This window comes from Mya arenaria, chromosome 7 (genome assembly GCF_026914265.1).
Source record: "Mya arenaria isolate MELC-2E11 chromosome 7, ASM2691426v1".
In the NCBI taxonomy this organism is placed as follows: Eukaryota; Metazoa; Mollusca; class Bivalvia; order Myida; family Myidae; genus Mya; species Mya arenaria.
In genome coordinates this window covers 22,604,003-22,619,428 of record NC_069128.1, presented here as the reverse complement: position 1 = coordinate 22,619,428, position 15,426 = coordinate 22,604,003, and the positions used below count along the sequence as shown (strand labels likewise).

Sequence of the window (15,426 nt, the reverse complement as noted above, 5' to 3'; positions counted from 1 at the left end):
CATTGGTCATCACTACCGACACACTGATCATTGGTCATCACCACCGACACACTGATCATTGGTCATCACTACCGACACACTGATCATTGGTCATCACTACCGACACACTGATCATTGGTCATCACTACCGACACACTGATCATTGGTCATCACTACCGACACACTGATCATTGGTCATCACTACCGACACACTGATCATTGGTCATCACTACCGACACACTGATCATCGGTCATCCCCACCGACACACTGATCATTGGTCATCACTACCGACACACTGATCATTGGTCATCACCACCGACACACTGATCATCGGTCATCACCACCGACACACTGATCATTGGTCATAACCACCGACACACTGATCATTGGTCATAACCACCGACACACTGATCATTGGTCATCACCACCGACACACTGATCATCGGTCATAACCACCGACACACTGATCATTGGTCATCACCACCGACACACTGATCATCGGTCATCACCACCGACACACTGATCATCGGTCATAACCACCGACACACTGATCACTCTGTAGGTACAACCTTTACACTGACCACTCGGTCATCACAACCTTCACACTGACCATTTGGTCATCACAACCGATACACCGACCACTCGGTCATCACCACCGATACACTGACCACTCGGTCATCACTACCGATACACTGATCAATCGGTAATCACCATTGATAAACTGACCACTTGATCATCACCACCGTTACACTGACCACTCGGTCATCACAACCGACACACTGACCAATCTGTAGGTTCAACCTTTACACTGACCACTCGGTCATCACAACCTTCACACTGACCATTTGGTCATCACAACCGATACACTGACCACTCGGTCAGCACAACCTTTGCACTGACCACTCGGTCGTCACAACCGATACAATGACTACTCGGACAGTACAACCGAAACCTTGACCACTCGGTCAGCATAACCGATACACTAATCACTCAGACAGTACAGCAGATACACTGACCACTCGGTCAACACAACCGATACACTGACCACTCAGTCATCACAACCGATACAAGGACCACTCGGACAGCACAACAGATACAGTGTCCATTTGGACAGCACAACCGAAACACTGACCACTCGGTTATCACAACCGATACACTGACCACTCGGCCATCACAACCGATACACTAACCTGACAACACGGTCAGCACAACCGATACACTAACCACCCGGTCATCACCACCGATGCCAAGACCACTTTGACATCACAACAGCTACACTGACCACAGGTCATCATCACCGATAAACTGACCACTTGATCGATATACTGACCACTCGGTCATCACCACTGATACACTGACCACTCGATCATCACCACCGATACACTTATCACTCTGTCATCGCCACCGATACACTGACCAATTGGTCAGCACCACCGATACACTTATCACTCGGCCATCGCCACCGATACACTGACCAATTGGTCAGCATCACCGATACACTTATCACTCGGTCATCGCCACCGATACACTGACCAATTGGTCAGCACCACCGATACATTTACCACTCGGTCATCGCCATCAAAAGAAAATTTAATTTCTCATACAGGACCTATGAGTTTCATTCTCGTTTGTCAACTTGTAGATGTATCCCTCGTGTCTGGAAGTGTGATGGAACGTATGACTGTAGAGACAAAAGCGACGAACCAAAAACATGTCGTAAGTATCAAAGGCAAATGAACCAAACATGTCGTCAGTATTTAATTCAAATAAACTAAAAAAAAATAAGTGAAAATAATCAGTAAAAAAGACAAACGAAAAATGCAGTAAAGTCAGCTTTCATCGACACGTTATAACGTTTGTTTTTCGTAACAGAAAGTTGCAAGTAAATCAATGTAAAGCACTATTCATATTTAAAAGGTAATCTGTTTTCGAATAGCACATGTCTCTAGCTATTGCTTGAAACAAACGTTTATAATAAATAAACAAAAACTGTAAGAGGATACAAATATGCATACTAAACAATAATAACAATGGTTTACTTTTCGGGTTCAGCTGCAGTGAAGTGTTCCCCTGGCCAGTACCCTTGCAGAAACGGTAAATGTGTGTATGACTTCCAAGTATGTGACACAGTGGATAACTGCGGGGATCATTCCGACGAAGAAGGGTGTGAGGACCACACATGTAAATCATGGGAGTTTCAGTGCCATAACCATAAATGTATTCCTGACGGTAAGTAATCGTCGGAGGTGGATCCAAGATTGGAAGTGGGTGCATTTGGAGACGCAACTGTTTATGTCCGCTTTCTCCCCAATAACCGTATAAATATAGTTAAAACATTTAAAGGTGTAAAAGGATCCTCCTCTGAAATATTTCAGTTACTATTTCTTCTGATATTGACACAAAACAGTTTACAGACACATTCAGAGGGGGCGGGTTGCCTCGTGCGCGGCTCCCTTAAATCCGCTTGTGATTTACTATTTATTCGAGGTTTATGAAGTGGTTGTTTGTAATTCAGTTCGTTTTTATAATTTGGCTCCGAAACCATAATGCAACTCTTATGAATCGGGTCATTATTTAATATTTGCAGGATGGAAATGTGACGAAGCAGACGATTGTGGGGATAACAGTGATGAAAAATCATGTCGTACGTATTGTTCAAAACAAACACTTTCAGGATATCAAGCATATTTTGTTAAGGTGTTTTAACAACGAACTCCTTGTTAACAATAGTGCAGAGGTCAATATATGAAATACAACATGTGACGTTAATGATCCAAATATTTTTTTATTTGGACAGGAAAACGAAAATGTGAGGACGACAAGTTCAGCTGTGACAATGGACGCTGTATACCTCTTTCATACCAGTGTGACTTTGACGATGATTGCGGAGACAACAGCGATGAAAAAGCAGAATTTCATTGCCGTAAGTATTTTTGAATTGATGAGCGTGGAACAGTTTGAAACATGAAAACTTATCAAATCGCAATATTTCGCCCTTATGCATACTGGCATAATTTCAAGGCACCGGTATATATACTCGTATTTTGGTGGATATTATGCCATGCATTTAGGCAGATATTTTATACAGCCTGTTAGAGATTTTTCGCGAGAGTTTGTTTTGGCGAAATGAAAGCACACTACATTCTACACGTTAAATCAGAATACATTAATTAAATATGTTCAATAGTTAACGTTTTCTATTACCTGTGCCCATGCTAGCTTTGTTTAACAACACTTCTGTTTTCATTGTTTTTATTTGATTACATAATTTCATGTATTAATCAATATTATATGCAGATGCTATCCTTTTCTCACACAAAGATCCTTCTGTTATTAGTAATATACTTGGCAAGGAACATGTCTTTGCATCTTGGAAAAACAGAATTATTTTATTTGGTTCTAAACGGAAACTAACAAAAGCTTCAATGTAAACTGCAGTGGTCATATCATAAAACCTCAACAATCTGTTAAATATATTGGAAGTATGATGGACAATGATCTAACTGCTGCATCTATCTTAACAATATTGACAGTAAAGTTAATTCTAGGTTGATTTTTATAAAGACAACACTGTTTTTTAAGATATGAATCTAAGAAGAATGTTATGTAATTCCTTTATAAAATGTCATTTTGACTATGCAACGACATCTTGGTACAGTGGTATATCTAAACAATTCAAGAATAGATAACAGGTCACTCAGAACAAAGTTGTCATATTTATTTATGGATATGATTGTAGGACTTCCCTGAAAGCCTCGGCATTCAGTGATCTTGGATGGCTTAATATAAAGAATAGGTAAAGCAACTTAGACTAAACCATGTACATAAAATCTTGAATATTAAATGAAAATTTTACTCTAGTCTCATCAAATTCAAAGTTTATTCAAAGAACCCAGTTCATGACAGAATGAGGATATAAGACAAAGAAAGATAATAAGAAACGAGGCTATTTTAAACGAGAAGAAAATCTAAAAAAAAAACATGCAATATGCACAACAACAAAGCAAAATTTAATGGGAGAGACAAATGTTTAACAATGCGTTAAACAAACATTTGTGTTATCAATAAGATTTAAGTAACTCTTCATGCTGTTCGCATGTAAGTATAAATGTATTGACAGTCCTAAAACGTATTTAATATTTCTTTAACAAATTGGCATAACTTTTTATATTTGCTTAATTGATTGTTACCTAAACACATTAAAGATATATTTTATTTCATAGGGATTTACATAGTATTTCTTACATATCGATAAATTGCTGTCTGCTATCGTTCAGTGCACTGCATTCAAGTAGATAGTGGTACTCGTCTCGTATACTGCTGGTAGCTTGGCACAACGGACACTTTCTTGAAAATACATTAAGTCCAGTCCAGCTACCGATTTCGATTGGAAGGCGATGGTTTCTAGTTCGGAACTTAAACATAAACTTTAATAATTTGTAAGGAGCAGCTATTAAAACACTCTCCAGTCCAAAATCGTTTTTTAAATAATCTATAGTTACTACAGTTGCTAGAAGTTTCAATAGTGCTATACCAATTCATCCACACATTCCTAGAACAGTAGAAATATATATATATAGTGCTGGTAATTTTAAAGTGCCACAGGCTGACAGCTTTTTCTCCCACCTCAGATAAGTAGATCCAATAATTTAACCATGCTAGATATTCTTATCTTGCCCACGGGCGAAGATAAAATGCCCGTATGGAACTCCTTTTTAATACTCACCACATTGTAATTACCTCCCTTGTTGAAGACTGTCGTCAGTAGCATCAAGGAAATCTTGTCGTATGGTACTATTTAGAACGCTAATTAATTATTTCTCGCTTCAAATGTCACCATAAAACAGTTTTCATGCACCATTCAAGAAATAATGCTTCATTCTCCTAAGAACTTTTTAAAAAGACCGATTTGACTATTAACATTAACACGATCACTGCGCGCATATCCATGACAACCACGTGCTATCGCATATCCTTACGCAATTATTTTCAATAAGCACAATAGAGTTCCAGCAAAATATACATTTTTACTTATTTTTGTTTAACTGAGGTGGGAGAAAAAGCATTTACCATAGCCGCTTGTGTAAGATAGGTTCATCCCGACCCTCGCGCAGGGTGTTTTGCGGAAACTCGGTAAACCTCGTTTCCGCAAAACACCCTACGCTCGGGTCGGAATGAACCTATCTTACACTCTCGGCCATGGAAGATACTTATAATCTTAAATACTTTCTTTTTCCAAGCAATCCAGGACTGGAACAGTCTACAAAAAAAGTTAAAAGACTTGAAAAATAAGATTTTTTTTTAAAAAAAAGAAGTGAAATCACATCTGATTGTTGGTAAGAGGTGTGAAGAATTGGAAGATTTCATATTTTATTAATTGTTATTCATTTAGATTTTAAGCTTGCATATTAGTTCAAATATGTGTTGTCTTATTATGTAAGAGTGTCAAATGTCTTTTTTCCAGTTCGTTGCATTATAACTGTAACAAAAATTATAACCTCAAACATTGAATCATTCTTAAACTAGCCAGAGTATGTTATTTATTTGTATAAGAACACCTAACTTAAATAGCTAACATCTGAGATCTTGGCAAATAATTATATTTGTCATAAGGACACCATTGGAAATAAGTTGAATAACTTTAATTTGCTATCCTGTGTTATATTTGTCACACTGAATTCAGTCTTTAGTAACGCACGTATGTATCCAAAGCATTCTAATCTATCTACCTATATATCTATCTATCCATCCATCCATCCGTCCGTCCGTCCGTCCGTCCGTCCGTCCATCCATCAATCTATCGAGTTGGGTTGTCTGGTTAGCGCAGTGATCAGCACACTCTCTTCTCACCTCCGAGACCTGGGTTCGATTTCCGGCTTGGGCGCATGTGAGTTTGGTGTGTGGTCACCAAGCCGGACAAGCAGGTTTACTCCGGGTGCTCCGGTTTCACCCACAACACAAGAACACACTGTCTCGTAAAGTCATACCAACGAGAGTGATAAACATATAGAGGATATTTGTTTATTTCAGTGTAAGATCGTATTTTATTTCACGAGTGTCATAGAAAAACATATTTTCACGAGTGGCGAATGATCACGATCACGATCTCTGCTATTCATTCTTATAGCTTAATATTCGCTCGTTTTTTATTGCAAAGCTTCATGAACAGTAAACACTGAAGTATTATTAGTGCACATATGTTCCAAAAAATAATGAAAACACTTTTTATTTTAAGATGGGTATGAATACATAACCAAATTACTACGCCGCTATTTAAAGAAAGAAAATTTGGAAGGTCAAATGTGTTAGTAAAACAAATGTGGATACTCATTGGATTTTAACCATTCTTCTTAGTTTAAGACTGAATGTACGCGTGTTTTTATAGTAAGCTAATATTCAGTCATCTTACTGTCAGAAACCAGTCTGTTTCGCTTTAAAATGTTTGTTTTCCAGATAAAGAGTAAATGCCACGCTAGTTTGTTGACACATTTTGAGGTGTGGGTGGGGTAAAAAATATCTGATCTATCTGTAAATTGTTGTGTGAATTCTCCAGGAAGCTTATTTTACGTACTACAACGGTTAACAGTTCAAAATACATTTGAACGATGATATAAAAATTTATTTATGTTCGAACAGTTGTTTTTGTCTGTAATTTGTTTTGTATGAAAGCAAATGTTCGAACATTCAGCTTCAAACATCAGGAAAATTTCATTGCTGTCAACTTCTCTCAGTGATCAGATAGTTTTGTTCAAATGAAACAAAATATATTTTCGAAGTAGTGAATTACGATAAACTTTAAGAGCAAACCCTGCAAGCCATTGTTGGTCTCGCCCTTGCACGTGCAATGTAGCATATTTTGGAATAATTCTTAACACAAAACTGTAATAGGTAAATATATTTCTTAAAATGCACCTTTCTGTATCACTGTCGATATTTCTTTCAATGTTTCATGCATATATTGGTTACACAATTGGGTCTATATGTCATTATTGCTTGTTTTGTATTGATTGCTGTGGTTTGTTTCAAGTTATTTTGAAGTTAAATCGTTGTTGGCAAAGATATATGCGTCTTTGTCGAACTCATGGGTACCAGTAATCACTTGAACATGCACTTAACGATGCTATGTACACATCTTTAACCAATACGTTATAACGGTCATATATAAAAGCAATTAAAAACACATCAAATACTCCTTTATCATATACGTCCATATTGAGATAAAGTAGTTAATGTATTGATAAAATCTGATTTGATTTCGTTATGAGATCAAAAGATAGTTAGTAGGTCTGAAAATACCATCACATTATTCCTACAATGAAACCTATATAATACGAATTAAAAGAACATGTTAATTTAGTTATTCCCGTTGTTGAAATAGAGACTGGATATATAAAGATCTGTAAATATATTTTTGGACCGTATCTTTCCTTCGGTCGACCACATTTGAAAGCTTTAATATGTAACAATTACTAAACACGGCAATTACTTTATTTTCCATACATTTTCGGTCATTGTTAACATCCTTGCTAATGGAAACTTCTGATCACTATCTTAGTTTAATACTTAAAGATGCACTCTTACTCCCAAAAACGATTTACCACAATTAAAACAATTGTTATACGTACCAACACGGAAGAATGAATGTCGAAATCGATGGCTTCTTAGAAGGATTCCGAGCATAATTTGAAAGTAAGGTACAGAAAACAGTATGTCTACCTTGTGAGAAGATAGTAGATCACAGTAAATCTATTTGCACCCACACATCATTTAATATTTTTGCGTATTCAGCAATTAAATATACGGGTAAAATCTTGTTATCAGTAATTTATATTTTCCATAAATGCATTTTTTATAAGTAGTTAAAGGTTTATCACTGAACAATTATGTGTGCTTCACATGTGTTTGTACTGATTTTGAATAAGAGTGTCAATTAAAATCGATACAGTGACAAAGGAAGCTTCATGTAACATGTATTACACACCTATAATACCTTGTATATATACTTATTCAAGAAAGAAAAAAGGTAAGCATACATACAATCAAATCAAAAGGTAGGGATTATATACTTTAAGTTAAATTCAGCTGAAGGATTATTTCAGAAAATCGAACATGTAAGCAAGGCTGGTGGAAGTGCGAGGCAAACTACCGATGTATCCCTGACTGGTTGAGATGTAATGGGCGGGATGATTGTCGAGATAATTCGGACGAGGAGATAAGCCAGTGTCCCAAATGCCATCCCACTGGAGACTTTCAGTGTAAAAATAAAAGGTAAGAGGAGGCAATATACTCCAGTGTCCCAAATGTCATCCAACAAGTGACTTTCTTTGTACTTAGTAAATGTGAGAATAATAAATTCTACATAATCACATTACGCCATTGTTTCAAATTTCGTAAATTAACATATCACAGCTAGTAGTTAGGAAGTGGGCGCCGCCATTTTATTTAAGCTTTGGGACACCGTGACGCAATATTTCCTTATTTGTGTTGGCAATAACAACCATTTCTGCTTCTCAAGGTTTATTCATTGCAATAAAGCTTCATCATATAAGGTAGTGCAACATTTGACGTACAGAACTTCTGACAGTAACACTTTACCATATAAAGTAGTGCAACATTTGAAGCACATAACTCCTTAAAGTAACACTTGATCATAAGAAGAAGTGCAACATTTGACGTACAGAACTTCTTACAGTAACTATTGATCATATGACAGTGCACCATTTGACTTACAGATCTTATTACAGTAATTATTGATCATATGACAGTGCACCAATCGACGTACAGATCTTATTACAGTAACTATTGATCATATGACAGTGCACCAATCGACGTACAAATCTTCTTACAGTAACTATATTGATCATATGAAGAAGTGCATCATTTGACGTACAGAATTCCTAAAAGTAATAATTGATCACATGAAGCAGTGCAACATTTGGAATGTTTGTCAGCATGGATTTTGTTTGAGGTTACATTCTGTCTAAAAAAGTTATTCCTGTCAACGAAGTTAATAATGATCCGAAACAGTTTGTGTCGCACTAGGGGTTGTGTATACCATTGTATTGTCTTTATTCGAAACGATACGATTACCACTTCTCTGCCATGATGCTTACACCATTTTTTATTGAAACTCAATTTATGCAGGTGTGTACCCAAGAGATGGATGTGTGATTTTGACAACGATTGTGGGGACCATAGTGATGAGGACATTGATATGTGCGGTATGTATTTCTTTTAAAATGATTAATTGGTGTAAATTATTAAAATACGTCATTTTTTCAAACCGAACGTTACATTATTTCTTATTCATAAAATTCAATTTCTAGTGATTTTCCAAATAACAAGTGTATGAAACTTTCAGTTAAACATTGAAACAATGGTTTTTATTTCTTACTGAATTAAAACAATAATGGTGATGATTAATTTTATATGCAGCACCTTTATACCGGAAGTGCTCAGAAACGGAAGTACGATGTAGCAACGAGAAATGTGTTCGACGGAAATGGTTATGTGACCATGACAACGATTGTGGAGATAACTCGGATGAAATAACATGTGCAAGTATGTTAAACATTTGGATTGTGCAGTGGTTTACTTTAGAAATTTGTATTAGTTAAATTACTGGGATGAAAAAGCATGTCAACGTTTGTAAACCATGTTACAAATTGATATTCTTTAACATCGTGTTTTCGTTGTGTAAGCCAATGATTTGCTTCTAAGGAAACATTTTGTATCAATTGAGAGAACCCAAACTCGAGCCCATATATCTCGCAATACAAATTATCTCCCTTGCCCCTTGGTCTGTCAGTACCAAAACAAAGGTGATCCTGGCGTCTATTTATATGGTCAAGGGTGTACACAAGTTCATACAGTATTATTCAGTGCATTGGGCATACTTTAGTACCTGTACTTTACTTTCAATGTACTTGGTATTTTTGTGATATAATATAGTGTTTCCCTTTATCTATAACATGTTACTAATCATTGAAACACAATGCAAGCACTATGCATTTTTCTTGACTGACTAGGTTTGTTTACTGACAGTGCTATTTGACTAAAAAAGTCAATGAATGAATAAATAAATTTGATTCGATTCCTTAAGCGTTAGCTACGCTTTTAACTTTAGAACATTATATTTTGAACGTAAATGTGAAGATCTTTTGTCAGCAGTTTTATGTCACTGGTTTCCAGACATTGGCTCAAAAGAGTGCAGCTTTAAGGTCAATGTTAGCTCCTCCTTTAAAATAAAGTGCCATGTACTTCAACTAGTCTAGCTAATCCGGATAAAACTATTTCTCTCTGATCTTAGAAAACTAGTTAAATTAAAAAAAGTATATCACTCCCACCTGAATGTCCAGAAATAGTAATTAAAACAATGAAATATGCATAAAATTCCTCTACCTTGTAGACACAATGATGTGTGGCAGTGGCCAGTTTCGGTGTAGCAACATATCGCAATGCCTTGATGCACAGTATGTATGTGACGGTTTCCCACAATGTCCAGATGGCTCCGATGAATTAAATTGTTCAAAAGAGAAGACACCTTGTGCCAGTAAACATTTTACCTGCAAAAATGGGGTATGTCATATAATAATATTCAATGAATTCAAATTTTTATATTCAAACTTGGACATTGAACGTTTAACATTGATCTTCTTCTTTATTTAATGTCACTTAGAACCTTTTCGCATTCACCCCTCGATTTGGTTTCAATCATTTTGTTATTACTTTTTTATATTTACAATAATAATTAAATCTTATCATTCACGAAACCATTATGCGTCATGAACTTATTGACACACACGTAAACATTTTTTTTGTGAAATACTGCGTTGTCACTCATTATTTGAAAAAGATGTTAATAAAAAGACTTGATTGCAGCAATGTATTCCGCATATCTGGGTTTGTGATGGTCATTCGGACTGCATGGACCAATCAGACGAGCTTCTTGAATCATGTGATCAGATCATGTGTCCAACAGATACGCACATGCGGTGCAAACATGGCGCATGCCATCAAAAATGGCAAGTCTGCGGCAAGCTCGTAGACTGTGATGTAGAAGATATTGATACCAAATGTAAGTACGGACATTTAATAAAATGATATGTCTATTTTGTTTGATGCTTGTAAGTTTACCTTTAAATAACAATCATATTGCAAACAGTTTGTATTCTTTTGTCATTGATTTGTGTCTCGGCTTCACACCAGTAAATTGTCTCATCACCAGGTTGCGTTACACTGGTGTCATTGACATGCTGAAATCACATTCAGATTTCAACCTATATTTGCTAAAAACCAGTCAACACATTTGTTGAACTCGATTAACTGAAATAAATCTTTAGTTAAGCCTACAGTGTTTGACGTACTTCATCCGCTGTAAAGGTCATTCAATGTATTCCCTTTTATGGTTTCAATAGAGACCAGTTTTGAATACCATAAATAGTTGTATGTAACAGTGGCAATGCTTCAATTAGAATATTAAACAAAACAGATAGCGATAAACACTGCCATGACTTTGATACAATTTAATGTTATTCGCTTTCCCACAAAGGTAAAATTCCAGAGACAGAATGCGGGCTGGATTTTCTCAGGTGTAAAAATAGCAAGTGCGTTCACGCTTCACTAATTTGCAATCACGTGGACGATTGTGGGGATGCAACGGACGAGACAAATTGTGGTAAGTTTGGTGTCGGATCTCATAGCAATTGCAAAACAATTCACAGTGTGGTAATTTTAGTGTGGATCGTGAAATTAACACCGTAGTTTTGACCAACATTTTCGGCAGAAAAGCTACGAACTTCTTTATACGTGATAAACTTGAGCCACGTAGTTTGTGTCGGACTCCTGATTATGGGATTTTTGTCATGTTATAGTCACTGATGTAGTTCAAAAAGGTTCGTTCCAAGATAAGTCAGGATAAATCAAAATGGAATTACGTGGAAACAACAATTACATATATATATATATATATATATGACAAAATGTGTGGCAAAATGTCGGATAAATTAAATACACAGATTGGTTCGAAATGAGGGGAATATTCGACACCTGTTGAAAGCTATCTTGGCTCGCCACTCGCCGGATAAACTCCCCCCTCGACTTCAAACATGTATCCTATATTTATTTGTTCACAAATTTTGATCGAAGGGATGAAACTGCATCTGATAGTTGATAGTTTCATTCCTTAGTTTAAGTAAAAATATCAAATTTCACTGCTTTTATTTCTCTGATAAAACTCCATATTTCACCGAAATCACGAAATGGATTACAAAAGATTAAAGTAAGTAAAAAGAGCTTTTAATGAATATAAAAATGATTTAACTGAATCAGCTGTATAACTAGAAAGGGTTGTTCTATGTAATAAACTTTGAGGAGATTTCAGAATTGTGTATAATGTTTATATATACTGAAATATACTTTTTTCCTGTTGAATTGAAGGTGATAGTGAAAAAGAATCCGTTTGCTCCGTTGACAATGGAGGTTGTCAACAAAATTGCACAGATGTCAAGGACGGTCACTATTGCTCGTGTTTCCATGGTTATAGAACCAGTGGTAAAGATGTGACCATCTGTGAAGGTTTGTAACAGCAATTAACTTTATTTTGTTCATTGTGTTCGTAAGGCCTGCACCAACGTCTTATTTTAACCACATATATATTATAACATAACATTCCACATATAACAAACTCCCAGGAGACATTACTGCAGTATCTACCCTAAAAGGTGTATGTGTTTCGGAAACGACGGAAACGACACATGGCGTTGTTTCCCGTTATTGAGCGGCATCAGTACAATTAGCCTGTTTATTTCCTAACATGGTCAAGCAAATATTTAACAAATATCTGTATGCTTTTCAATAGTATGGAGTCTTGAAGTTTAGCTGTTTATTGATGGCATGGCCTTGTGCTTTCTTGACGTCACGTATATTAATGAACCCTGTTTAAGCTAAATTTGTATACATTAATTAAAATGATTTGACATGTGGTTAAAAGCTGTCTAGTTGTATCTAAGTCACCGAGAGGTCATTGGCACGATCAAAACCAGGGGAACCTTCCCCTGGCCTGTCCACAAGGACACCAGTACTTAGTGCTGTCCAGGAAACGAATTAGAATGTGATACATTTCAACTTTTGGCTGTCTATATTCGAGCTAAAAAAGTATATACCAAAAAGCTCAATCTTAAAGTGTACTTTTAATCTTATTGTACGTATTCATAAAGCAACCGTAGCCCTCGTTTGACCAATTGAATTTCATAAATTATGTGACATTTCAGACATTGATGAATGTACATTGCATGGTAACTTCTGTCATCAGCTATGCAATGATGTATAGGGGTCTTTCATACATTTCAGACATTGACGAATGTACATTGCATGGTAACTTCTGTCCTCAGTTATGTAATAATGTATAGGGGTCTTTCATACATTTCAGACATTGATGAATGCACACTGCATGGCAACTACTCTACTGTCCTCAGTAATGCAATAATGTATAGGGGCCTTTCATACATTTCAGACATTGACGAATGTACATTGCATGGCAACTACTGTCCTCAGTAATGCAATAATGTATAGGGGCCTTTCATACATTTCAGACATTGATGAATGCACATTGCATGGCAACTACTGTCCTCAGTAATGCAATAATGTATAGGGGTCTTTCATACATTTCAGACATTGACGAATGTACATTGCATGGTAACTTCTGTCCTCAGTTATGCAATAATGTATAGGGGTCTTTCATACATTTCAGACATTGATGAATGCACATTGCATGGCAACTACTGTCCTTAGTTATGCAATAATGTATAGGGGCCTTTCATACATTTCAGACATTGATGAATGTACATTGAATGGCAACTACTGTCCTCAGTTATGCAATAATGTATAGGGGCCTTTCATACATTTCAGACATTAATGAATGCACATTGCATGGTAACTTCTGTCCTCAGTTATGCAATAATGTATAGGGGTCTTTCATACATTTCAGACATTGACGAATGCACATTGCATGGTAACTTCTGTCCTCAGCTATGCAATAATGTATAGGGGCCTTTCATACATTTCAGACATTGATGAATGTACATTGCATGGCAACTACTGTCCTCAGTTATGCAATAATGTATAGGGGCCTTTCATACATTTCAGACATTGATGAATGCACATTGCATGGCAACTACTGTCCTCAGTTATGCAATAATGTATAGGGGCCTTTCATACATTTCAGACATTGACGAATGTGCATTGCATGGTAACTTCTGTCCTCAGCTATGCAATAATGTATAGGGGTCTTTCATACATTTCAGACATTGACGAATGTGCATTGCATGGTAACTACTGTCCTCAGTTATGCAATAATGTATAGGGGCCTTTCATACATTTCAGACATTGATGAATGCACATTGCATGGCAACTTCTGTCCTCAGCTATGCAATAATGTATAGGGGCCTTTCATACATTTCAGACATTGATGAATGCACATTGCATGGCAACTTCTGTCCTCAGCTATGCAATAATGTAAAGGGGCCTTTCATACATTTCAGACATTGATGAATGCACATTGCATGGCAACTTCTGTCCTCAGCTATGCAATAATGTATAGGGGCCTTTCATACATTTCAGACATTGATGAATGTACATTGCATGGCAACTTCTGTCCTCAGCTATGCAATAATGTATAGGGGCCTTTCATACATTTCAGACATTGGTGAATGCACATTGCATGGCAACTACTGTTCTCAGTTATGCAATAATGTATAGGGGCCTTTCATACATTTCAGACATTGATGAATGCACATTGCATGGTAACTTCTGTCCTCTGCTATGCAATAATGTATAGGGGCCTTTCATACATTTCAGACATTGACGAATGTACATTGCATGGTATCTTCTGTCATCAGCTATGCAATAATGTATAGGGGTCTTTCATACATTTCAGACATTGATGAATGTACATTGCATGGTAACCTCTGTCCTCAGTTATGCAATAATGTAAAGGGGACTTTCATACATTTCAGACATTGACGAATGTACATTGCATGGTAACTTCTGTCCTCAGTTATGCAATAATGTATAGGGGACTTTCATACATTTCAGACATTGACGAATGTACATTGCATGGTAACTTCTGTCCTCAGCTATGCAATAATGTAAAGGGGTCTTTCATACATTTCAGACATTGACGAATGTGCATTGCATGGCAACTACTGTCCTCAGTTATGCAATAATGTAAAGGGGTCTTTCATACATTTCAGACATTGATGAATGTACATTGCATGGTAACTTCTGTCCTCAGTTATGCAATAATGTATAGGGGTCTTTCATACATTTCAGACATTGATGAATGTACATTGCATGGTAACTTCTGTCATCAGCTATGCAATAATGTAAAGGGGTCTTTCATACATTTCAGACATTGATGAATGTACATTGCATGGTAACTTCTGTCA

At 36.4% G+C, this 15,426-nt stretch overlaps 1 protein-coding gene across 1 annotated transcript in view; it reads left to right on the top strand.

Annotated features, from left to right (window-relative positions):
• The window catches only part of LOC128240732 (low-density lipoprotein receptor-related protein 2-like), a 165,517-nt gene that overhangs the window by 127,164 nt on the left and 22,927 nt on the right, over nucleotides 1-15,426 (top strand). The window contains exons 66-76 of the mRNA XM_052957533.1: nucleotides 1,623-1,696; nucleotides 2,033-2,209; nucleotides 2,568-2,624; nucleotides 2,778-2,903; nucleotides 8,080-8,248; nucleotides 9,125-9,201; nucleotides 9,416-9,541; nucleotides 10,389-10,558; nucleotides 10,862-11,057; nucleotides 11,532-11,657; nucleotides 12,419-12,556. Coding sequence (XP_052813493.1) covers nucleotides 1,623-1,696; nucleotides 2,033-2,209; nucleotides 2,568-2,624; nucleotides 2,778-2,903; nucleotides 8,080-8,248; nucleotides 9,125-9,201; nucleotides 9,416-9,541; nucleotides 10,389-10,558; nucleotides 10,862-11,057; nucleotides 11,532-11,657; nucleotides 12,419-12,556 — 1,436 coding nt within the window. The remainder of the gene's footprint in view (nucleotides 1-1,622; nucleotides 1,697-2,032; nucleotides 2,210-2,567; nucleotides 2,625-2,777; nucleotides 2,904-8,079; nucleotides 8,249-9,124; nucleotides 9,202-9,415; nucleotides 9,542-10,388; nucleotides 10,559-10,861; nucleotides 11,058-11,531; nucleotides 11,658-12,418; nucleotides 12,557-15,426) is intronic.